This window comes from Macrobrachium nipponense, chromosome 29, assembly GCF_015104395.2.
Source record: "Macrobrachium nipponense isolate FS-2020 chromosome 29, ASM1510439v2, whole genome shotgun sequence".
NCBI lineage: Eukaryota > Metazoa > Arthropoda > Malacostraca > Decapoda > Palaemonidae > Macrobrachium > Macrobrachium nipponense.
Window position 1 is genome coordinate 30,611,327 of NC_061092.1, and position 24,863 is coordinate 30,636,189.

Sequence of the window (24,863 nt, forward strand, 5' to 3'; positions counted from 1 at the left end):
CTGCTAGAGTGGTTAAACAATTACACATGCATTTATTCTTTATCACAAAGTCATATATGCTGTGTGGGAGGGAGTTTTAGTATCTAATACTGTAGAATTCAAAGTTTTAGTTTTGAGTAACAAAGAAGTCACTTTTGGGTGAGAATGATGGTGTTACTATACTGTATAGGTAAGATCGCAGCATGTTTAGACCCTATTTTAAGTTGGAACTGGGATCCACTGTAGTTACTTCTGTACAACTTAAGAATGTACTGCCAATAATCACTAAAATATATATATATATATATATATATATATATATATATATATAATATATCTATATATTATATAGTTATATATATATAGGCAAAGCAAGCTTTCCTTCTTGATAATGCTTGTCTCAAAGAATGTGTATTGTCAGGGATGTACAACAGTAAAGTCTTTTCCAATATGTAAAATGACATTAAATAAATAGAGTAATTGATCTGTAGGGTTTATCATATATTTCAGGAATTGTAGGTTCCTTCAGAAGGGAAGACCTGTTATAGAGATAATCTTAAGGCAAAATGGTAAATAAGAAAAAATGTGTACCACTTATTCCATTTACAGTAATTTCATACTTTCATACCCCTTATGTTGTCAACCTATCAATTTTATCCGTAAATAGGAAAAATTTATTACACAAAAATTAATGTAACTATAGTTTTCATGGATTTCACATCTGAGAAATGCTTTACAATCTTAGAAAAAAAGTTATCCCTGGAGAAAATGAATATGAAGGTATATAAAATATTGAATTTATTAGTATACAAACTAATTACACAATTATTTCCACAAGGTGACAATTATGATTCGCTGAGAAAATAAATATTTAAAGGAGCACTATGGAATCAAGGCCAATGCACCTCCATACCAAAATACTATACAAGACTAATCTACATGAACTATTGCTAGACTAGATGTCTTTTACACTGGAGACAAAATATCTCCACCATTTTCATTCTCTATATTTTGTATAAAATGTATAAGCTATAAAGCAGCATGTGAAGAAGTCACCAATTATACATAAATGAAAGACACAAATTATTTATGAAAAATGATTCTGTACAGACAGGGTACAACCTCTCTATGGTTACCCTTCTTTATAAAACTAGCTATACACTGTACACAGCAGTTGTTTAGGAAAGCAGCACATAGTTGCTATTAAGCATGAAAAACAGCAAGTAGCAACAATAGACAGAATTCCATAGAACAACTGGTGAATTTTTTCTATACATTAGTTTTTAACAGCAGTACACCAACTGGAATCTGCCTCTGTTATCTGGGACGATTTCATAACTTACAGCTACTCAAAATGTCTTTTAAAATACAAATAAATGCATTGATGTGTTTTCACTGTAGTCAACATCCAGTAGTCATTTTCAGTCTTTGAGCCCTTTTAATTTTTTACTTGGATACTGGCCACATTTCTTTCACCCCAATTCACAATCAAACTTTTATAAAAACTGATCACATGTCAATATTTCCACAGGCCACAATTTCTCAAACTGGAGGGATGTCAGTTGCTTGTGGAGCATCCTCCATACCTTCTGGAGGAACTCTGATAGTACCATTCCCTGTTAAGGTTGCGTGTCCATTGGAGGGTACCTGTCCATTTGCACAGGTACTGGCCGGTGTAGCAACAGGAATAACAGGTGCTGAAGGAGTTTGTGGAGAAGTTACAGGCAGTGATGATGCAGCTTTAGGTACAGATGGAGCTGGGGTTATTGTTGTAACAGGAGGCATAATGACAGGATCATTGAGGCCAGCCATGTCGCTACTGCTACCGCTATGGCTGCCTTCGCTGGCAGTGTAAGATTCCATTGCACGGTAAACAAACAAGATGTCATCCTGAAAACAGAATATAAAATTTAATAAAGAAATAATTATATTTATCTAACCCACAGTAAAGTATTTTTACAACCAAATGTGGTTGTAAAAATACTTAATATACAGAACATGAGAATGTTAATGTGACATTAAAAATTATTGCCTACATTCATTGTAAAATATAAGTTCCAGGAAGCAAAGGAATGTCATACAACCAACCACAGCATAATGAATGACATAACAATTAATGCATGAAATAATTTAAAATTGCATTTTCAGTGAATTCTTATTTGTGTTGAATTGTCAGCAATTAATTTTTTAAATAATTTTTCAGACTTTTGTAGCTGTTGTTATTATGCTGTGAGTTTTATGCATTTACAATATATACTCAAAAGAAGAGAACAGATAATAATGAAAGACCATTAAAAAGAAAACCTGGAGTAAAAACTATGCACATGGATGTGGTCAGTCCTAATTTTTGTGTGTATTTACACTTATATTAAGGCTTTTTGTTTGGTCTGAGATTACTGATCAGTTCCTTGTTCTTTTAAATTGAGAGCTATATTACATGTTGGCAGAGATGATAATTTTTTTTAAGCTGGTGTTACTTACAAGTGACTGGGAGCAAGTTGATTTCAAGTTGACAAGGTTTGTTTAAATGAATGAATTTTGACCATTTGCTATTGGTCCTTTACAGGGATCTCCAAGCACATGTTGTGTTGTCTTAGGACATTGGCTTTGACTGATGACTGTGTTACTACTTATCCTCGTTAACAGGTTAGTAAAATACTTGACAACTCTCATGAACCATTAGTATTTCTCTTATGTCAATGATTGTCATGGCCTGCATTTTAAATTTTTGTCTTCAGGCATGGATAAACTTTGAGAAATCTTGATTTTATTTAGTAATATCAGTTTGAGACATGGATAAATTTGATATTTAGCATATCAATTTGAGACATGGATAAACTTGATGAGAATTCTTGAAAGATTTTAGTATTGATATAAGAACTTTGTTGTGTATTAATTGTGGGTTATATGTAAAGTTATAAGCAGTTTGAACTGCCAGTAGTACAAGATATTTTCATAGCTATTCATGCAATCAATAAGTGGTCACCTAAGATTTTTTGAATATCGTAGTATGACAGACTATATTCAAGAATTCAAAGATTTTGTACCATTTTTAATTTCAGTATAGTATTTCATGATCTTTATTGCAAGTGGAAATAATAAAAAGATCAACAGCTAGTTGATGAATGAAATTAAAAGACCATGGTCATAGAAATGAATATTATTAATTCAATGTAATCAATGTTGACCCTACACAGTGTTTATTATATTGTACAGGCAGTCCCCGGGTTACGACGGTCTCGGCTTATGACGTTCCGAGGTTACGACGCTTTTCAATTATATTTATCAGAAATTATTTCCAGGGTTATGACACCTACAAAAACTGACCTGGCAGATGAAATATGACACCAAAAATTCAAAATAATCAATATTTAGTTTTTTTTTTTTATGAAAAATGCAATAAGAATGCAGTTTACATAGTTTTGAATGCACCTAAAGCATTATAAGTAAGGTTTTCTTGGGATTTTTGACAATGTTCTGGCTATGACGTACCCGGGGAATGTCTGTACATGGAACTTGTAACGATATACGAATGAAGTAAAAAATAAATGCTAATTTAGTAAACTAATTTTCATTGTTGTGTGAATTTCAAGTAGTTTATTTATGCCTACAAACTAATCTTACAAAAATATACAAGAACTTGTTCATGTAAACCACAGGTACTAATAGTATTTTTCATACTCCAGATTCACTAAAGTTGATCACCTGCAAACTGATATGGTTTGTAATTTTTTTTAGAATGGAAGAGAGGGTTCTACCAATACCCTAATGCCAAAGCCGTATATATCTACAAGATAGCCTCATCATTGGACTAGCTGAATACCCAATCACCTATTCAAACAATGAAGTTCTTCAGACAATGATTTGCAGCCCCTTGTCATATACACTTCCTTCTGCAAAGAAATAGAAAGACGACCATCATCATGTCAAGAGGATGGGTTAACTCTTATATAAAAGATAAGCTTCTTTTGGTGAAGGAAGACTTGAGAAACCGATGTAGATCCTTTGCACCCCAGGGAGAGGAGTTTTCATCTAATATAGTACTCCAGAGGGTGAAAAGTATATTTAAATCTTTAAGTTTCTGATAATTTTGAGTAATAGTATATTATTTCTTGCCTGTGAACTTAGTGATTAGTATACATACTTCATGCCATGTTCTTTGACTATAGGCAGAAAGTAAAATACTATTACTCTAAATTATTAGAGCCTAAAAGATGTAATATACTTTTCACCAACTGGAATGCTATATTGGAAGGAGGACTCCTCTCCTTAAGGTGCAAAGGATCTACATCTATTTCTCACAAGTCTTTCTTCACCAAATGAAGCTTTTTTTTTTTTTTAATTAACCCCATCCTCTTGGAATGATGATGGTCCTGTGTACTCTCAGTCTTTAATTCTTTGTTCACCTACAAACTGGAGTGGTTTGTGATTATAGTCAGAATGGAAGATAGGGTTCTTCAAATACCCTAATGCCAAAGCCATGTATATCTACAGGATAGCCTTATCATTGGACTAGTTGAAATACCTAGTCACCTCTTCAAACAGTCAAAGAATGAAGTTCTCCAGACAATGATTTGCAGCCCCTTGTCATATTTACAGAAATAGAAGTGAGTACACAGGACCATCATCATTCCAAGAGGATGGGTAAACGAAGCTTCATTTGGTGAAGGAAGACTTGTGAGAAACAGATGTAGATCCTTTGCACCCCAGGGAGAGGAGTCTTTATCCAATATAGCATTCCAGTTGGTGAAAAGTATATTACATCTTTTAGTTTCTGATAATTTAGAGTAATAGTATATTATTTTCTGCCTGTGCACTTAAGAATGATTAGTATATATACTTAATGTCATGTTGTTCTTTGAATAGACTTGCAATATCAGAAGTGTTGTCCATCAGGCTTTTACATATAATTATATATATCAAAGCCTGATGAACAACACTTTTCTGATATTGCAACTCTAGTCAAAGAACATGTCATGAAGTATATATACTAATCATTCTTAGGTGCGCAGACAGAAAATAATATACTATTACTCTAAATTATCAGAAACTAAAAGATGTAACATACTTTTCACCCACTGGAATGCAAAGGATCTACATCGGTTTCTCGCAAGTCTTCCTTCGTCAAAAGAAACTTATCTCTTATGAGTTAACCCATCCTCTTGGAATGATGATGGTCCGATGTACTCTCGGTCTTTCTATTTCTTTGCAGAAGGAAGTGTATATGAATAGGGGCTGTAAATCATTGTCTGAAGAACTTCATTCTTGACTGTTTGAAGAGGTAACTGGGTATTCAACTAGTCCAATGATGAGGCTATCCTGTAAAATATATATGGCTCTGGCATTAGGGTATTGGTAGAACCCTCTCTTCCATTCTAACAGAAATCACAAACACATCAGTTTGCAGAACAACCACAGTGGACCTGTAGTATGGAAAATACTATTTGTACCTGTAGCTTACATGAACAATGCTCTTGTATATTTTGTACTATTAATTTATAGTCATAAGAAACTACTAAAAAAGTGTTTACCTGGATTGCTTTTTGTGAAAACTGATGAAGACCTTCTTCACTTGAAATTTACACAACTATGAAACTTAATTTAATGAATTAGTATTTATTTTTCAGGCAGTTGAATTACGAAATTTAATTCACGTATTGAGAGTGGATAAAAAACTACGGCAAATGAAGTACTCTAAAAACATGGAGAAAGAAGTGCTGCTGTTAAAACTGTCTATGGTTATCCATTTTTCTTACTGTAAGGAAAGAATCACTTCTCCATTATTGTGGTCAGATCTGTATAAGCATGGAGAAAGAACTGCCATTGTTAAAATTGCCTAGGGTTTTTGTTACGAAAAGTGCATAACCACAGGCAAATTTAACAATGGTAGTTCTTTCTCCGTGCTTTTACAGATCTGACCACAATAATGGAGTGATTTTTTCCTTACAGTAAGAAAAGAGATAACCACTGGCAATTTTAACAGCAGCACTTCTTTCTCCATATTTTTAGAGATCTGACCACAATAATGGAGAAGTGAACTTCATTTGCTCTAGTTTTTTATCCACTCTCTTGACATACAAGAACTGCTAATAAACAGTGTTGTCATTTTACAGGTGTTTGGCCTCATACCCCACCAACTACACCATTCCTGATCCAGTCCATGTCCTTATTGAGGCCGAGGGCAGCTCCATTTCTCGTAAGTGGAGATTTTACAACACCCAAGCAAAGTTCCATCCACCTGAAGGGGAGGATGGGGTGGGAAATCTGTACGAGATCTGCTAATCAACAGTGTTGTCATTTTACAGGAGTTTGGCCTCATACCCCACCAACTACACCATTCCTGATCCGGTCTATGTCCTTATTGAGGCTGAGGGCAGCTCCATTTCTCATAAGTGATTTTACAACACCCACAAGTGTTGCATCATCAGCATACTGAACAATCTTGTTTTCCAGACCAACAACCGCATCACTTGTATACACTAAAAATAACAGAGCACCAAGAACACTACCCTGTGAAACTTCAAACACAATAGGTCCTAGTTTACTCAAAATCCTGTCCACAGCAATTTGCTGCTGTCTACATGTAAATAAGAAATCTTGAAGTAATCCTAAAACATATCCACCCACACCAAGATTCTGAAGTTTATAAATATGAACTAAAATTTATTTTAATTACTGTGTACTCAAAATGCTCATCAAGGTTCTCTTGCAGACATGTCAAGTCTACAAGAGTATCACATGTACCCATCTGCTTCCTTTATGCACACCAAGTATCAACTTATATAGTGGCACAAAAATGACAAATTTTTAACCAATTTGTTTTTTTCATAACTAACAAACCTGAGATCTCAACTTTAGGATGATACTAGCACCAAGCTGGAAACCGGTAGAATTAAAAATAAACTTGAGATCCAGAGGCTATTGGCATCTATACCAGGTCATGGGGTATGTAGTACCCAAATGCCCTTGGCATCCCGTGACCCAACAGTTACTCTTCCCTTCCAACCCAGTTTAGACTGCTAGGGGCTGGTTAGAGGTGGGCCTTTATCTGTTAAGACCTCAGGTTTGTTAGTCATGACAAATACAAATTGGTTGAAAATGTCATTTGTTCATATATGGAACAAACCTTCGGTCTTAACATTAGGATAGACTTACTTATTGGTGGGAGGCAAGTCACTATAACTGACTCGGAGTTTGCCACCTTTATCCATTTCCGAATAGTAGGTGTATTCTAAGACAATGAACTATTAACCCTTGAACCAAAGATATATGAGAATCTATGGGTTTCCCCCTCTGGGTGTTCCTATAATGCCATGGTGTTTATTACATTATGGAAGATGGAGAACTTTCTATTCTCATAAACCACTCCTGTCCCTTATATCTGGATCAATTATCACCCCTCTCTCTCCCTATTGCTGAGAGGAGTGTGTTGCTACTGAAAAGTATACTATACTCTAGATTATCTTTACAGTATGGCTGACCACTTCACCTGCATCTAGTCCGTTCCAGCTTATGATGGTAATCTCCTTCATACTGCCCATAGGTAAAGGAGTAGAAAGAAAGTAGTAAAGAAGAAAGATCAGTCACCTCATTCATTCTACTTTCATACCTTCATCTTAGACTAGACACAAACTGACCCGCCTGGGGTACTGGATGAGCTATACCACTTGCTGGGCCGCCACCACTGGACCCAAGGAAAAAGTGTCCAAGGATATATGGGCAACATCTTTTAAATAAAAAGAAGTGAAAGTTGTTTGGTGTTGCCAAATACCAGCTTTCAAAATTCTCTCCACAGACATATTCTTCTTGAATGCCAAAGAAGCGCTCAAGCCCCTGATGTCATGAGCTCTAGCCCTCTCTCAGCTATTTGACCCTCTGTCTTCTGCCATGTATGCATTCCTGATCGTTTCTCTCAGCCATAACAATATTGTGTTCCTGAAACTTCCTTTTTGTTCCGTCCTGTACTTACAAACAGCCTTTGGCACCCTGGCCTGAGATGCCTCGTCCTTCTTCAGAAGTACTCTCTTAGTGCTCTGACGGGACACAGAAGCCTTTATTCCTTGTCATTGTCAACAAATTCTGCCAGAGAAGGTATGGAAAAGGAGTCTAATCTGCCATCCAATACTGATGGGTTTTAAGTTTTGGCTACGAATTCTGGGACAAACTCGAATACCACATATGACAGACCATGCAGTTCCCCCACCCTTTTGGTTGCGGCTATAGGGCCAATAAGAAGACGGTCTTCAGGGTCAGGCTCCTATCTATGGACTGTCTTAATAGCTCATAGGGGGTTTTCCAAGACTACTCAGTATCATGGTCAAATCCTAATCTGGGGCTTTTAGTTCCTTCAGCAAACAGGACTGCTCAAAACTCTTCATTAACACAGCCAACTCCCATGAAGACGAAATGTCCATACATTCCATGCGTAAGACCGACGCTAGAGCAGCCCTGTACCCTTTTACAGCAGATATAGACATATGCCTTTCTGTCCTGAGATATATCAGAAAATCTTCTAATTTTTTAATAGTGGTTCCGAGTGGAGACAAGTTCCCTCTACGACACCAATCACAGTATGCTGACAATTTTCCTTGGTAGACCGCTGCAGATAACCTTCTGATATTTCCTGCCATCTGTGTTGCTGCTTTCTGAGAAAAGCCTCTCGCTTGCAGGAGATACTTGACCGTCTCCATCCGTGAAGTGATAGGGACTTCACCGACTGGTGGTACCTCTCCACATGCGGCTGACATAGTAGGTTGTTCCACGGAGGTAACTCTCTCCCCACCTCTATTAGGAGTTCCAACAGATCCGGAAATCATTCTGCCTTCGGCCATAAAGGCACTACCAGAGTCATTTTGAGGTTCTGAGACTGCCATTACCTTGTTCAGAACCTGACGGATTAGACAAAATGGAGGAAATGCGTAAAAGTCTAGATTGTCCCATGGGTGTTGTAACACATCATCTGCTTCTGCCTCTACATCTGGGACTACTGAACAATACACTTCCAACTTTTTGTTGTACCTGGTTGAGAATAGGTATATGATCGGCCTTTCCCACAATAACATGAGCATTCTGTCCACTACCTGTTGATGCAAGGACCACTCCGTTCCCAGGATCTGATACCTCCAGCTCAACTTGACGGCCAGTATGTTTCTTTTTCCTGGATATATCTGGCCCTGATGTCTACTAAGTTCACTACAGCCCACTGATGAAGTTGAACTGTCATCATGTGCAACTGCCGAGATACGATGCCTCCTTGCTTGTTTACGTAAGCTACTACTGTGGTGTTGTCTGACATCAATACCACTGATTGCCCCTTCACCCTCTCCCAGAATTCCTGAAGTGCCAGAAACGCTGCTTTTAACTCCAACATGTTTCTATGGAGTTCTCTGTCCTTCCAACTCCATTTTGCTGAAATCATCAGCTCCTCCATGTGGGCTTCCCATTGTCAGATTGTTGTCCAGCACCCACCACAGTAGGTCTTTCCTCACCTCTGTCGACAAGGGAATTTGCTCGTATGGGTGATCTACCATTGGCGACCAAAACTCCTTCATCCTCCATTAAAGAGATTGAAGGTGTAGCCTCCCTTGTGGTACCAGCTTCTCCAAGGAAGTTAGAATTCCCAGTACTACTTGCCACTGTCTTGCTGGCTGTGTTTGTTTTTCCAGAAAGGCATTCACCACTCGTTTGCATTTCTCTACCCTCTGGTCTGCTGGGAACACTGGCTTTTACTGTCTATAATCATACCCAGATACACCAGCCGTTGACTTGGATCCAACTTCGACTTCTGATTTATCACAATGCCTAGGCTGTGATAAAACTGCAGAAGGGTCACCCTGTCCCGAAGTAATTTTTCTCTGGACTTTGCTATTACCAGCCAGTCATCTAGGTACAGGCAGCCCGCAGTTAACGGCGCAATCACTCAACAGCGAATCGGTTTTACGGCGGTCGTCAAAAATATTCATGAAAAAAATAAGGCATTTTAAAGGTATCTTTAGGCACATATTTCAGTTAACAGCGCCGCTAGCGCCGTTGTCTAATGAGTCCATACATTTGAAGAAATGCCGTTCAGACCATAAAGGTTATGCAAATTATATTAACAAATTTTATGGAGAGTTATTACGTAGGTATTAGGGTAAAATATATGCCTCTGACGCTGTTCTATGCCGAAAATATCGAGTTACATAAGTGCAAATTTAGCTATGGATGTGTCGATTCATAAATGTTTATGCTTTTGTTTAAAATGTGTATGAAAATGTATTACGTGAAAAGCATTTTTATTTCTGTACAGAAATATGATACAAAGGCAGCTTTTGAAACTGCCCTTCACGTTATCAAATACGATATTTTTTCATGTTCTTTCTTGTAAGCCGCCGCCTGCCGTTTTTCCGAAAATATCGATTTAAAAAAAAGAAGTGCAAATTAGCCATCGATATGTCGATTTTATAATGTTTATGCTTTTTATGTTTATGTGTATGAAAATGTATTACGAATAGGGTATTTTTTATTTCTGTGCAGAAATATGATAAACAGGCAGCTTTTGAAACTCCCCTTCAAGTTATCGACTACGTTGTTTTTTTCAAGTTCGTTCTTGTATGCCGCCGTCTGCCGCTCTTCCGAAAATATCAAGATATAAAGAGTGCAAATTTAGCGATCGATGTGTCGATTTTTCAAATGTTTATGCTTTTATGTTTAAAATGTGTATGAAAATATATTACGTAAAGGTATTTTCATTTTTGTACAGAAATAAGATACAAATTAAGGCAGCTTTTGTAACTACGCTCCACGTTGTCAGGGGATGGTTTTTCATGTTCGTTCTTGTCTGCCAGTTCCGAAAAATGCATTGTGTTATTTTATTAATTATGCATCTTTTCCATAAATCCTTTAAAAAGTTATACATTATTTCACTGTATCCAAGAATATTGTATGTATTCTCATATTATTGTATTTTAAAATACTACGGCAAACTTAAGCCCGTATTCCGCGGAGCGGCCAATGTTGTGGTTTGAAATCAGCTGATGAATACGAGTTTGTTTCACCATAACGCAATTCTGAGCGAATGCTCTTGCTTCTAGTTAGCATAAACGAATATCTATATACTTGACTTATATGAGACAAAGTTATTTTTCCTTATACAGCGTGTTTTTAGGTGGAAATAATTATTGAATATGTCTCGTTGTGAATGTGAACTACTATTTTTTTCGTTAACAGATTACGTTGGCGGCATGTTTATTGCGTAAAAAATTACGTGATTCCGTTCGCAACAATCCTTTATATCATCGTAATACAAACTTTACGTTATTTATCTTAAATCGGCGTGAAATTAACAGTAAAATGTGTTCTTTCAAGCACAGTAGTTTTGATTAAAATGATTTTATCCCAATTTTATCTACAGTTGTGTGTGATGGCAGACGTTTACTGCAGTTTTATCCTTGTTGCCGATGTACGATAATAGTCATTAGCAGCTTGAACAGTTTTCTCAGCTTCAGTTATAACTAGGTTTAAATTTAACGGTATATTTCCCGGTTGATCTTTAATCTATATTGATCTCTGATCTATAGCGAATAAAGTTATTACATTAAGATATCTCAGTTCTATTCTATACATAACGCCATTTATAACAAATACGGCATTGTTGCACTGTAGTACGATGATCGAAATACAAGCCAAACAGATGTTATCCAGTTCGGTTGTACTTAGAAAAAAAAAAAATCGTTTCTCGTCCGGTTGTTCATGGCTGTACACGTTCACGCAACGAGTATAACGTTAAAAACACACTTTCATCATTCTCTTTTGCTGTTATTGAACTTATGTAACAAGAAGATGGATAAAGTTAGGCCATTGTAATTTGATCTCTCATAAAACCGTACAGTAAATTCTATAGTACTATACTGCATAAATATAGTTTTACTTATTGCGCCATTGTGGGATTACGGCGCCTTTGACTGGTCTAGAGTTTCGAAAGAAGGTGTGCAGCGGCCGTAGGCTTTAAAATCGCTCAACGTCGAAAATCGCTTGGCGTCGGTGGCCAGGAATGGAACCCCTGCCGCTAACCGAGGGCCGACTGTATCTTATTAGCCTGATCTCCTGAGCATGCGCCCATGTTGACACGGTGGAGACGTTGTCAACCCGAAGCACAGGACTCTGAATTGGAAAACTTTCTCTGCAAGACTGAAGCAGAGAAATTTCCTGGAAGACTGATGGACTGGAATCTGAAAGTATGCATCCTTCAAGTCGATTGTCAGCATAAAGTCCTTGACCCTGACTGTTTGTAGAACCGTCTTTGGGGTCTCCATCCTGAATCTGGTTTTTCTTATAAACAGATTCAATGTTAACAGATCTATTACTATCCTCCAATCCCCTTTTTCCATCAACTTCTTCACTTCCTCTTGCAGAATAAAAGCCTTCTGAGGTTCCTGAGCATAAGCGAGGTGCGGTAATGGTTGTTCTGTCAGGGGTGGGGTTACTTTGAATGGAATCAAATAACCGACTCTTGAGAATATCCACCACCCACTGCTCTGCTCCAAATTCCTGCCACACCTTCCACTGATTTGCCAGGCAACCCCCCCACTGGTGTGGCTGAGTGATGAGAGGCGCCTATCCTATCGTCTTGAACCTCTCCCCCTTCCCCTAATATCCCTTCCTCTTTTATTTCTAATGTGAAAGGGCCGATGAGCTAACTTCTTTGGGGGAGAGGGTCTTGTTGCTCTATTAGAGATGCTATGCCTCACTGGCTTCTTACGAGGTATTTGCTGCTGCCTTACCTCAATAGGATTAGCTTGACTTCAGATGTTTTCCTAACTGCCTGCTGTACTAATCTGTTGTTAATGTCCATCCTTCTTCTATCTATAGCCTCTTCTAGTATGCCCTCTGGCAACAGCAATTGCAACTCTAGGATATTCCCATTCCTCATTGCTAGCAGGGAATCCAAATCAACAGTTCAGCTTAATCTAGCCAAAGCTGCATCTCTCCTCATCAACAGGATATTTGCCCAAACATTGGCCCTTAATTTTGTCAAGTGCGCAGTTGCTATGGAACCTTACTGTAGCCATCTGATAAACAATGACTTATCCAATACTTTTCTTGTTACTTCTGAGGATGCAATTTTAGCCACTGCTGTTGACCAAAAGTCTAACCAAGAAGTAGTCTGAAAGACAGAAGAAGCTGTTGCTTCCAAAGTAGCAGTCTCCTGACAAGTCGTCGAAGGGCATTCCCTCTAACTTGATCCAAGGTTAAATCCAGGTCTTAACCTTACCACATTTGGGTTAATTTGTCTAGATAGTAAAGGAACCATTGATGTCGTATAATATTTCCTATGTTTCATCACTGGGGGGGAAATAAACTTAAACGTGTTGTAAAATGGACTTCGCATAAATTGAGCAAGTTAATTCATACGACACCTTCGTATCCTTTTTCAATCCAAACACCATGTCAATCCCCGGAGGAAGCATACTGGCAGGTGTCTCTATGCTCCCCAAAAGGTTACTGAATTGACGAATCAAATTAATCGCCTCCGCATACGAAGCCAGAAACTCCTGGTTTTCTCCTTTCTCCGGTTCTAACGTAGTGTTCAGCTACAGGAGAAGCTAGCTCACTCCTATCCGCTGACAAACTTCCGGGTGCGTCATGGCCGTCTGACCCTACGCCCGCGGCATCTTTGATCTCTGATGGCCGCCGACGGCTTCATCTCAAATAGTCAGTAGAAGAACGAGACAGCCTTACTCCTTCTCTGCTCGCAGATCTAGAGCGAGAACCCCGCCTATATCTCCAAGATGAAGGCTCTCTCGAAACGGAGCTAATTTCCTCTCTATCTCTATTAATATGGTCTCCAACGACCATGGGGAAATTTGGCCTTCATCTCTCATCGAGGCGAACAACGCTTTCCACCTGCGTACCAGAAGAGGTTGTCAACTCTTTATTATTCGACCTTTTAATGAGAGCTATCTCATCCTTTCTCCGTATCTTAATAGGTCTCACAGGCAAAACTGGTATCTGTTTTTTTATTCCTTGTTGAACTCTTCCCACTCATCATTGATTTCACCAACGGCAGTGTAGTCTCTCTTAGACTCTTTGTCGTCTCTGCTGGCATCTCTGCAGCAACTGCTATCCCAGTGACCATCGATGCTTTCGCTCGTTTGGGTGCCTGTAAATGACTTCATACATTAGCATTAGGCTGGTCTTTACTTTGTTGCTGACCGGGATGTGACAGTTCTGGCTCGATGATTAAGAAGAATTTACTCTTCTCCTCTTGGCCCGAGGATCAGTCACAAAGTCCTCTGTCCTCCAACGCTTGCCTGGTACACGCAGTGACGTCATCGAACTTTGCAATGACACTGAGCTTGAGGAAGGAGACAAAGACAACGACGATTCATGTCTTTTCTTTTTGTCTTTCTTAACTATCTTCTCCTCTAGAGCTTGTAATTTCTTCAAGACTGTGTACCAAAGAGTCAGGAAGCGGATTTGGCTCAGGAGGCAACGAAGTAGATAAGAGAAGTAGTAGGCTGTGACGTCATCGCATCTGCCATGTCAGTGTGTGACGCAGGTTGTGATGTCACCAATCTTGTAAGGAGAGACTGAGCGGCTGCTGCTGGCAGCCCTGCGTTAGCTGCAAAACTACCTCCAATGTTCTGCATCGCCGGAAATGATGATGATGTCGTTGCTGTGGCATTAGCTCCCATAAAGTGCAGGCCAGGGGGATGAGGAACATTCAACGTTGTTGGGCCCTGGTGGAATTGCGACACCATATAATGAGACAGCAACCCCTCCAAGTCTGGTACACCTGGTAGGCCTAACGCCAACCACGTTCCTTCCATTCTCTGTGCATCGGGAGCCAACACCTGGAACAAAGATGGCGATGCTCCCCCCTCTCCCTGCCAGGAATGATGGAGCGTAATTATGCATAAAATTACCCAACACCCCTCCTGGCGTTTCCAATAACGAATTGCTAGAAGAAACTGAAGGAGTATGAGAAATATCAAAAGCAGGCGACGAAATATATGGAGCAGTCTGGTGTATTGCCGATACAAAAGATGCCGACAAAGCTTGGTCATCCAAAGATGGTGTCGTCTCCTTTCTTTTGTACTGGCCTTTCCCATAAAACTTCATCCACTGTTCCACCGACAAACCACTACAAACTGAACAAGGATTAGTAATAGTACATATGTTTTCTCTGCACCTAGTACACGTTGGGTGGGGATCTGTAGACACCTTAAGTTAAAAATCTTGAACAAGGAAACCCACTCACTCCAGGGCATTTCCTTTGTCTCTTCCGAGAACCCAAAGAAATTTCTGTTGGTGAATAAAAATTCTCCATCTCACAATGTACACACACCTATCAGATCACACCCACACTGAGAACCCAGAGAAAGAAAAAGTAAAAAAGGGAAAAAATGAATAAAATCGGGCAAACTAAAACTGGCTTTAAAACAGATAGAAAGTAATCACGTCCTATCTTAAAGGTGATAGGAAAGTAACTGTCGGATCACGGGACACCAAGGGCATTCTGGGTACTACATACCCCGTGACCTGGTATAGAGGCTAATAGTCCCTGGATCTCACAAGTTTATTTTTAATTCTACCGGTTCCCAGCTTGGCGCTAGTATTATCCAAATGTATGTTCTGTATATGAACAAATAAGTTTTTCAGTAACTTTGGAGAGCACAGGGAGAATAATAGATTGGCCAGTAGTTACTGCAGTATGCACATATACCCCTCTTTGGAAAAGGCACTGTATTACTACGCGTACACTCATCCATAAAGATACTATGTCAACGTGAAAATCTAGGAAACCTAGTACTGTAATCTTGAGAAACAATACACTAGAAACTTTTTAAAAAATAAAGGGAAGAAACAAATCAGGATCTCCACCCCAGCTATCAAGATTATCCAGAATTTTCTTAACATCACTGGAACAAAATGCAAATTTTGTAAAAATAGGCTCAGAAATATCCAGCAGGCTAAAAAAGTTCCCTCCTGTATTTCTGCTACTCAACCAAAATAATTCTAGGAGAGTGATTTATTTCTACCAGCAAATATTTTCCATTTTGGAAATGTATAACAGCACCTCAACTTCAACTAAACATGTGAAGAGTTTGCAGATGGTAAATGCTAATGATTATTTTTGGACTGCCATCCTCGGCTGATTACCAAAGGGTTCTTTCTAAATGCATAATAGTTCTTGCTGCTGATTAGACTTCACCAACCAACCATGTAGTAACAACACATGGCTAGGGTCATTGTTTTAACTTAAAACACCTTGGAGCAAAATGCCAACAATATGAAGCATCTCAGAGGAAGCTTACATCCTCTAAAAGAGAAAAGGGTTTAACCAAACCCATGCTATAATAGCTGACTTTGCTTCTTGTCATCTCTTTGACATTTCAAAAAAAAAAAAAAAATCCCAACAGAAAAGTCTGAGAGTGCATGAACTCTTGAAACCATATCATATCAAAGCTATGAAGCATATACATAAAACAATGCGTGATCACAAGGAAATATAGTCTATGGCTTGTAACAAAAGACATTAAATTAATAAGTGAAGTCAGGTGATAACAATACTTGTTCCAGTGAAAATTGCCCATAGCAAGATAGGTCATGAAGGTAACACTAAACAAAGTTAATTAAATTTCAGTGGAATACTTCCCTGACTGGCTGCTCATAAATGCACAAATAAAATGGCAAGGTTTGTCTTGTGTAAAAAAAATTTTGAATATCTTCAATCAAGTAAATACGTATTTACTCTTATGCTGGCAACAGCTTTCACTGGCCTTTATACTAAAACAAAGAAAACCAATAAACTTTAAATTAATACAGAAGGAAAAAAAAAGATCAGTTTGGAATTCACACTACTAATATTAAATAATGCAACAGTCACAATTTAAACTAAAATTTATAACACAAATTTTCTATCACATACCTGATTCGTCCAAATACTAGGCCGTCTGTTATGATACAGTTTAGCATACATATATGGATCCAAGTATTGTTCAAATTCCACTTGACTTTTAAGGGTGGTTAACAAGCTGAAAGAAGCAGCTTCAGTTCCACCATACCTGTAATAAAAATAATTTATACATCTTATTCAAGATATAAAAATACTTTAGTTATACTGCACACAGAACACGCAATAAATCAGAGATGCAATTGCAGCACAGGTACTTCATATCTACCAACATTTATCTTTATTACTTTACTTATGTGAAACAAAACATGGTACACAAACTTGGTTTTATAATTTCACTATTCTAGTTAAAATACAAAACCTCCACTATTTACACAGGCTCAGAATTTTATGGCAAACCTCCACTATTTACACAGGCTCAGAATTTTATGGCAACTTCTACACAACTGTGTTATCTACTTTTCTCAATACGTATACAATTAATTTTCATTAGAAATTCTGTAACAACCACAACTCGTGACGGCTATATCATTACGGCCCCCTAAAATACATAAAGTCTTACCTATCTACAACTATTAGTGGTCCATTTTGGTAATTGGTATGTGCTTCTGAAACCAAGGATACAAGGCTAAGTGTAGTAGTTAGGGCGGGAAGTGTGTGAGGCCACCCTGGGGCATGAATCAATCTGACAGGTAACTCGTAATCATCTTGTAAGCTCTGTACTGCAACATCAATAGTTACTAACCCTGAATTCAACTTTTCTTCTAAGTATCGCACCTGTAAATCAAATTCAAGTTGTTATCACCCATTTCAGCTAAACTGTGAATGTCATTAAAAGCTCAAGACTTCAGTAGAAACAAGAAAAATGGTTACCGGAATAAATAATTCAAATATTAATTTAATACACATTACTGTACTTAATATACTTCACTATAAGGTTCATTTTCCTGAAATTTTAAACTTTCACAGCAGTATACTGTATTACATCATTAAATTTTAAAATTGTACATAACTTGATAATAAAGTATTCACTAGGCAATTTTTTCAATTGTATTACCTTCCAATTCTCAGAGTCAAAATCATCATGTTGTGCAGGCCAAAACTGAGGGAAGCCTTGACCTTCATCTACAGAAGTAAGAACTACAATAGTTTGTGCATTGTGGTCCCAAACCATTTGCCAGAAATCTAAAATAGTTCCTGGCAAAGGATGCTGAGTAACAATAAATTCTTTTAGTCTCTGGTGACCCATCAACCAGGTGCCATTAATATAATCTGAGCCATCAACTCCAGGTTTAGGAGTCAGGTGTACCCGACCATTTTCCATGGGCAAATGGTCTGTGCTGCGATTCTTCTCTCGGTTAACAGGTTTAACAGCACTAACTACATTGAAATCCCTAGGCTGGAAATGTGTCACCAACTGCAAATAGAAATCAATCATCATTATTGATGTATACTGAGCAGTAATATGGATAATAAATTAATCAATATTCCCTTTAATACAAAGCTGCAGTAACTTGCATGAATTTTTTTATGAGGTTAAGAGGTAGAGTTCATAAACAAAATTTGAATATTATAAATGAAGGCCTAAAACCACTGGTGTATAAACAGATAAACTGTCTAAGACTAATTTCAAGTCCAAATTCACTATATTCTCTAAAATGCTGTTGGCTGCTACAGCAAATCTTTATAAGATGGAAATGTATTACTAAGAGTGACGTAAAGAAAAAGTACTTACTGCATATCACTATTATCTATCTACATACTGTATATCAATCAATATCAGCAACATGTCTATGTTTCTCATACACACAATTGCAAATAACAAAAGCTCTAATTGTATGAATATTATTTTTTACCCATAAACAACTTACTTTGAGAGAGCTTACCTTGAACTGGTGATTTAAAAGATACCATGGTTGTGGCTTCTCTTGGGAGCCCCCTGGTGCTTGTAGCATGCGTATATAACGACTAAGGCCCGCTCGGGGAATATTAGTATCGCCACTCTGAATAGCTTCAAGAAGTGCATCATGGATAAATATATACTGCTCTTCCGTCTGAAAAGGAAAAGGAACATTTTTATTGGCATATATATAAAGCAACAAGATGTTAAAATATTTTAGGAGGAAAAAAGGTCAAAATAGAAAAGGTTAATTGTAAGGGATAAGAGAAAAGTAACCCTGAAGGGGGTAAAAGACCTGCCATTAGAAATAAATTTGGTGTAGGGAACAAAAAGAAACACTCAGATGGAGGAAATTCCAAATTACAAACAAACATAAGAAGGGTAGAATGTGCCTGAATCGCTACCATTACATGCCACTCTTTGTGAGGGGGAAGTTAATTTCTGGTTGACACTGCTTTCCATTGTCAGAATATGTCTCAATAAGATATACTATTCTTGTGAGAAAGCATCCACTGCTAAGAGAGGTAGGAATTTTATGATAGATTTCAGGATCACCAAAAAAAAAAAATCATCAACTTAAGACCCTGTGCTAAACAGTACTCCATACAGGAAAACATTCAAGCAGAAGAGCTTCTGTATATCTATAAATGCACTGTATTTATAAAATTTAAGAGAGTTTTATATATAAAGGTGATCATTTACATTAAGAAGGTTTCCAGTGTACAGTGTAATGCTCTCTGCACTTTATAATAATGATTCAAAAGAAGGCAAGTGGATCTTCATAAAATTTGACCTGAATAGCATCAGAACTTACAAGACAACATAAATGGTCAAAATTAAGGTTTTATCTTAAGATATCCAACAATTCATTGCCAAAATAAAAGCAAACAAGTAGCACATGTAATTAGAAACTGAAAAGCAAGTCATGAAACTAGAGCTAAGGTAGGAGTGAAAATGAAATGAAGTATGAACAATTAACCCTTAAACGCCGACTGGACGTATTTTACGTCGACATTTTTTGTCTCTCGGGTGCCGACTGGACGTATTTTACGTCGACATATAAAAGTTTTTTTAAAAATTCGCGGAAAAATACTTTTAGGCCTACCAGCCAAAAACTCTTGAATCACGCGCCTTGGGGGATGCTGGGAGTTCACGGATCAAGGTGTTGTTTTGTTTACAATCGTTACGCAGGCGCGTAAGCTCGAATTTCTTTCTTGCCACATTAAAATGTATCTGTGACACATCTCGGAAATTATTTCGTCACTTTGACATAATTTTTGTACCATTTTAAATTAGCCGTTACATGGAGTATTATATATGAAAATGTGCGCATTTTTATGAAGAATACAACAAAAAAATACTCATGATTGTAGCTTTTATCAGTTTTGAGATATTTTCATATAAATAACGATAAGTGCCAAAATTTCAACCTTCGGTCAACTTTGACTCTATCGAAATGGTCGAAAAACGCAATTGTAAGCTAAAACTCTAATATGTTAGTAATATTCAATCATTTAACTTAATTTTGCAACTAATTGGAAGTCTCTAGCACAATATTTCGATTTATGGTCAATTTATGAAAAAACTTTTTCCTTACGTCCGCGCGGTAACTCTTCCAAAAAAATCATACATGCGATTGTGGTAATGTTTGCACCATTTTAAATTAGCCGTTACATAAAGTTTTATATATGAAAATGTGCGCAATTTCATGCACAATACAACTAAAAACAACCCATGGTTGTAGCTTTTATCAATTTTGAAATATTTTCATATTAAGAATGATAAGTGACAAATTTTCAACCTTCGGTCAACTTTGACTCTACTCAAATGGTCAAAAAAACGCAATTGTAAGCTTAACCGCTTATATTATAGTAATATTCAAGATACCTCAGTTGCAAGAAGCTTAGCACAATTTACGATTTGGTGAATTTATGAAAAAAATAACATTTTCTTTACGTCCGCAAGTAACTAAATTCCGAAGTCTACGTGCATTGTGGTAATGTTTGCACCATAAATTACCGTTATATATATTGAAAATGTGCAATTTCACACAATACAAAAACAGGTTGTAGCTATCAATTTTGAAATATTTTCATTTTATTAACGAATGATAAGACGAAATCAACCCGTCAATTTGATCTACTAAATGGCAAAAAAAAGCAATTGTAAGCTAACGTTATATTAGTAATCCGAAGTCATACCTTCAGTTTGCAACAAATTGGAAGTCTCTAGCAAATCGATTTGTGATATGTAAAGCGTCCCCGGAACTCTTCCGATTTTCATACGGCGATTGTAAGTTTGCACCATAAATTAGCCGTTACATATATATAGAAAATGTGCGCAATTTCATGTAGAATACAACAAAAAATTATTGAAGGTTGTAGCTTTTCTCTTTTTTGAAATATTTGCATATAAATCACGATAAATAGAAAAAAAAACACGTTCGGTCAACTTTGACTCTACCGAAATGGTCGAAAAACGCAATTGTAAGCTAAAACTCTTACAGTCTAGTAATATTCAGTCATTTATCTTTATCTTGAAACAAATTCGAAGTCTCTAGCACAATATTTAGATTTATGGTGAATTTCTAAAAAAATCTTTCCTTCCCTCCGCGCGCGGATTCTCCGCCACAAATCTCCGAAATGAGTACGTTCCATTCTCGGAATATTTGCTCCGTTTCATATTAGGCATTTCATAGAGTTTTATATATGAAAATGTGCGCAATTTCATGTGGAATAAAACGAAAAATATTTGAAGGTTGTAGCTTTTCTTATTTCCGAAATAATTGCATATAAAAAAATATATATATAAAAAATTCAACATTCGGTCAACTTTACCTAGTCAGATATGGTCGGAAACTGCATTTGTAAGCTAATATTCTTACAGTATAGTAATATTCAATCATTTGTCTTCATTTTGAAAGAAATTGGAAGTCTTGTACAATATTTAGATTTATGGTGAATTTTTGAAATAAATATTTGTTTACTTCCGTGCGTTACGAATTCATGCATTATTTTGTGATAATATTTTCTCTGTGTTGCTTTTATTGTTTTACAATGTGTTATATACCAAAATGATTGCAATTTAGTGTACATTACAACGGAAAAAAAAGTAACTCGTTACCTTTAACCGTTTTGCGCACAGCGCGATTTGAATACAATTATATATGAAATTTCGTTTTTGCGCTATCATATATCGCATTATTTATATATGATAATGATAATTTTTTTCATTTCTGATGGTTGCATACTAAACTTCAGCCAATGACAAAAAAAAGGAGCCAAAAATGAACTCTTAATCTTGAAAACTAAGCGCGCTGTGATTTTTTGAAAAAAATATTTTTTCCGCTTCCGCGCTCACTCTGAAACACCTCCGGCACACGGGAGACATTTTTTTTTTTACCGCTTCGGCGTTTAAGGGTTAAGTGAAGACTATGCACTTCCCTCACTAAACATTATAATGAACATGAAATCCTATTAATTTCATTAAGCTACTCATACTGTACTGTAGGAGATAATGTATATCCCTTACCTGAACAAGGAAATTACGTTGAGTACGAATATGCTTCAAAAAGCCCCAAATGTTGAGACGTCCTTTAACACGAATCTGCTGTAGCATGGCATCCAGGACAATGTATGTTCCTGTTCTTCCCACACCAGCGCTAAAAACAGAAGTGATGTAAATGTAAAAATCAGATTACAGAAGTGATGTACAACGTAAAAATCAGAATAAGTATATTTTATAGACAATGTTTGGGAGTTTGGCAATGACAAACCTAACATAGAAATCTGACTCATGCATAAATCAATGTCAGACAACAAGAACTCTATAAATGAGCAACATTCCAATGCCAAGCAATTTAGAACTTTTACATATTTATAGTTTTTGCTGTGTTCTTTTGAACACTTCCTTATTTTTCAGTAATAAAGGTTCCAAATACATATCATATTTACATATATTGGTAGGAACTTTCTGATGATGAAGATGACAAAAATTTAAATTGAAAGAGAAAGGCTTACAAACTAAAAGTGCTCCATATATGATTGTAGGATTTGCAAATATTATGCAATATTTGTTACTACTTGCCTGTTCCTGATTACAAAAAATAAATAGTAAACCTGACAGCACTCTTGCCAAATTCATAATGTGGTGCAGTCATTGAGCTACTTTGTTAACCATGTATTTAAATAGTTCTGAGTATCTGACAATAACTAGTGGATGGTTCTACATATATGACGACAGTGTTACCTTTGGGAATGCTTCAGAATTTTTATTTTGATATTATTAAAGTATCTATCTTTTCCAAATATTAACAGCATCCCAGCACCTTCCTTAAAACAAAATTGCTTATGGTGATGACTTCCTGTTTTTCATCTTGGATAATTACTATACAGGTCATAATAGACAGATTTCAAGTCAGGCTATCTTAAAGAAGTTTCTGCAGGACGGCAGTGTCTCAGTGCATATCTTTTAATGAAATACAGCCATTCTTAAAGGGAGTATGCAGTTTCCTTTCAGGTCCTAGCTGCACCCATTTTTAGCCTTTTACTTTATTTCCATTTCTGCATTTCTTCCATATTGCTGTCCAACCTTACAAATACATTTTTATAAAACCGTGGGGATTTCTCTGTCACCTTTAGAACCTTGCACATACTTTATTCAATTCATCACCTGGATCTTGCTGTCCACCCTCTCTGATTCCTATTTTTTGCTATGGCTGAAAGTGTCCAGTACTTAGCTTTATACCCAAATTTTCATGAATCATTCATTATTCCTAAATAAGCTTTATCCCAATGGCAATCTTACATTATCATTCGTAGGGGTGTTCTCTTTAAGGTATTGTGGCATGTTTCATAAACAGTGTCATCAGCATTCTTATGCTAATATGATGTAATAACGGCTTACTATCCATTGTTAATGCATTTTGTCTGTTTTTGCCTGTCATCTGAAGCTTCAATACTACCCCAACATAATACGCATGTCCTATATAAATACTAAAACTGGTACAGCACTCATTTAAGGTCCGACTGACCTTTTATTTAATACAGTATACAAAAACAGACAATTTGTCCTTGTATACAAGAGAATTAATAAATAAAATCTAAAAATAATTTAAGCAAGACCTTAGTTTAAAACCTTTCCAAATATATACAGAAGACTTGAAGCTCTCCATATGTTAAGTACACAAAAGCTTTGGATGAATTTTTGTTCTTATGAATAATGATGTAAAGCTGTAACTACCTTAAACTGTATAATCAAGTAACCAAATAAACAAACATAGTACTAAATAATCTAAGTCTAGAAAGGACTTAAAGGCAATAACTGTAATATCAGAGTTTGCAATTTCTTTCTTTCTTTCAATCCTGAGCTAAAAGCCCTTACAGAAAGAGGGAACAGACTACAAACCAAAGAGGGCTCGAAAGGGAAATCAGCCTGCAGAGAGAGGAGATAAACTTTAGGAAAAGACAAATAAATGAACATGAGGAAATAGAAAATAAAACTGATACACCAGAAATTTAGCAGATGGAAGGATAGAGCAGGAATGAGTTTGCGCCTTGCTTAAATATTAGGAAATGAGAAGATTCCACAGCTGCACTAGATAAACTATTCCATATTTCATTTGTACAGAAGATACTCAGTAATACTAGAAAATGTGATATTTCCTCTTCTACTGATCATGATACAGAATTCAATCTATATCTCAGCAAGCTTGTATTGTACAAATAACAGGAGTAAAGAAACACTCTCAACAAAGAATAAAGAATAACATTAGAAACAAAATGAAATGTCAAAAACATGATCTGAAAATCTAATGACCATATCGTAAAAAAAAGTACAGAAAACTAATACCAATCTAGTGCCCTAAATATTGCTAATATTACAAAATGGCATAACAGAAAAATGAACAAACGGTAAGAAGCATTGTACATTTAGTGTTAAAAATCACTGGTAAAAAGGTATAAAGCAATAAAATAGAAATCTTCATATACTAAATGCAATGGGTAAACCAATAGAAAACTTTGAGGTATAAATGTCACAGACAAATAATCATATAGTATCAAAAATAATGCTAGACTGGAAAAAGAT

At 36.6% G+C, this 24,863-nt stretch overlaps 1 protein-coding gene across 4 annotated transcripts in view; it reads right to left on the reverse strand.

Moving 5' to 3' along the window:
• Positions 1-762: 762 nt before the first annotated feature.
• LOC135206226 (tyrosine-protein phosphatase 99A-like) overlaps positions 763-24,863 on the reverse strand; it is a 605,334-nt gene continuing 581,233 nt past the window's right edge. For all 4 annotated transcript variants that reach the window (XM_064237584.1, XM_064237585.1, XM_064237583.1 and 1 more), the window contains 6 exons: positions 22,308-22,437; positions 18,763-18,930; positions 17,934-18,293; positions 17,439-17,653; positions 16,892-17,027; positions 763-1,869 (listed from right to left, as the gene is read on the reverse strand). In XM_064237584.1, coding sequence (XP_064093654.1) covers positions 1,522-1,869; positions 16,892-17,027; positions 17,439-17,653; positions 17,934-18,293; positions 18,763-18,930; positions 22,308-22,437 — 1,357 coding nt within the window. In that variant the 3' untranslated portion in view covers positions 763-1,521. The remainder of the gene's footprint in view (positions 1,870-16,891; positions 17,028-17,438; positions 17,654-17,933; positions 18,294-18,762; positions 18,931-22,307; positions 22,438-24,863) is intronic.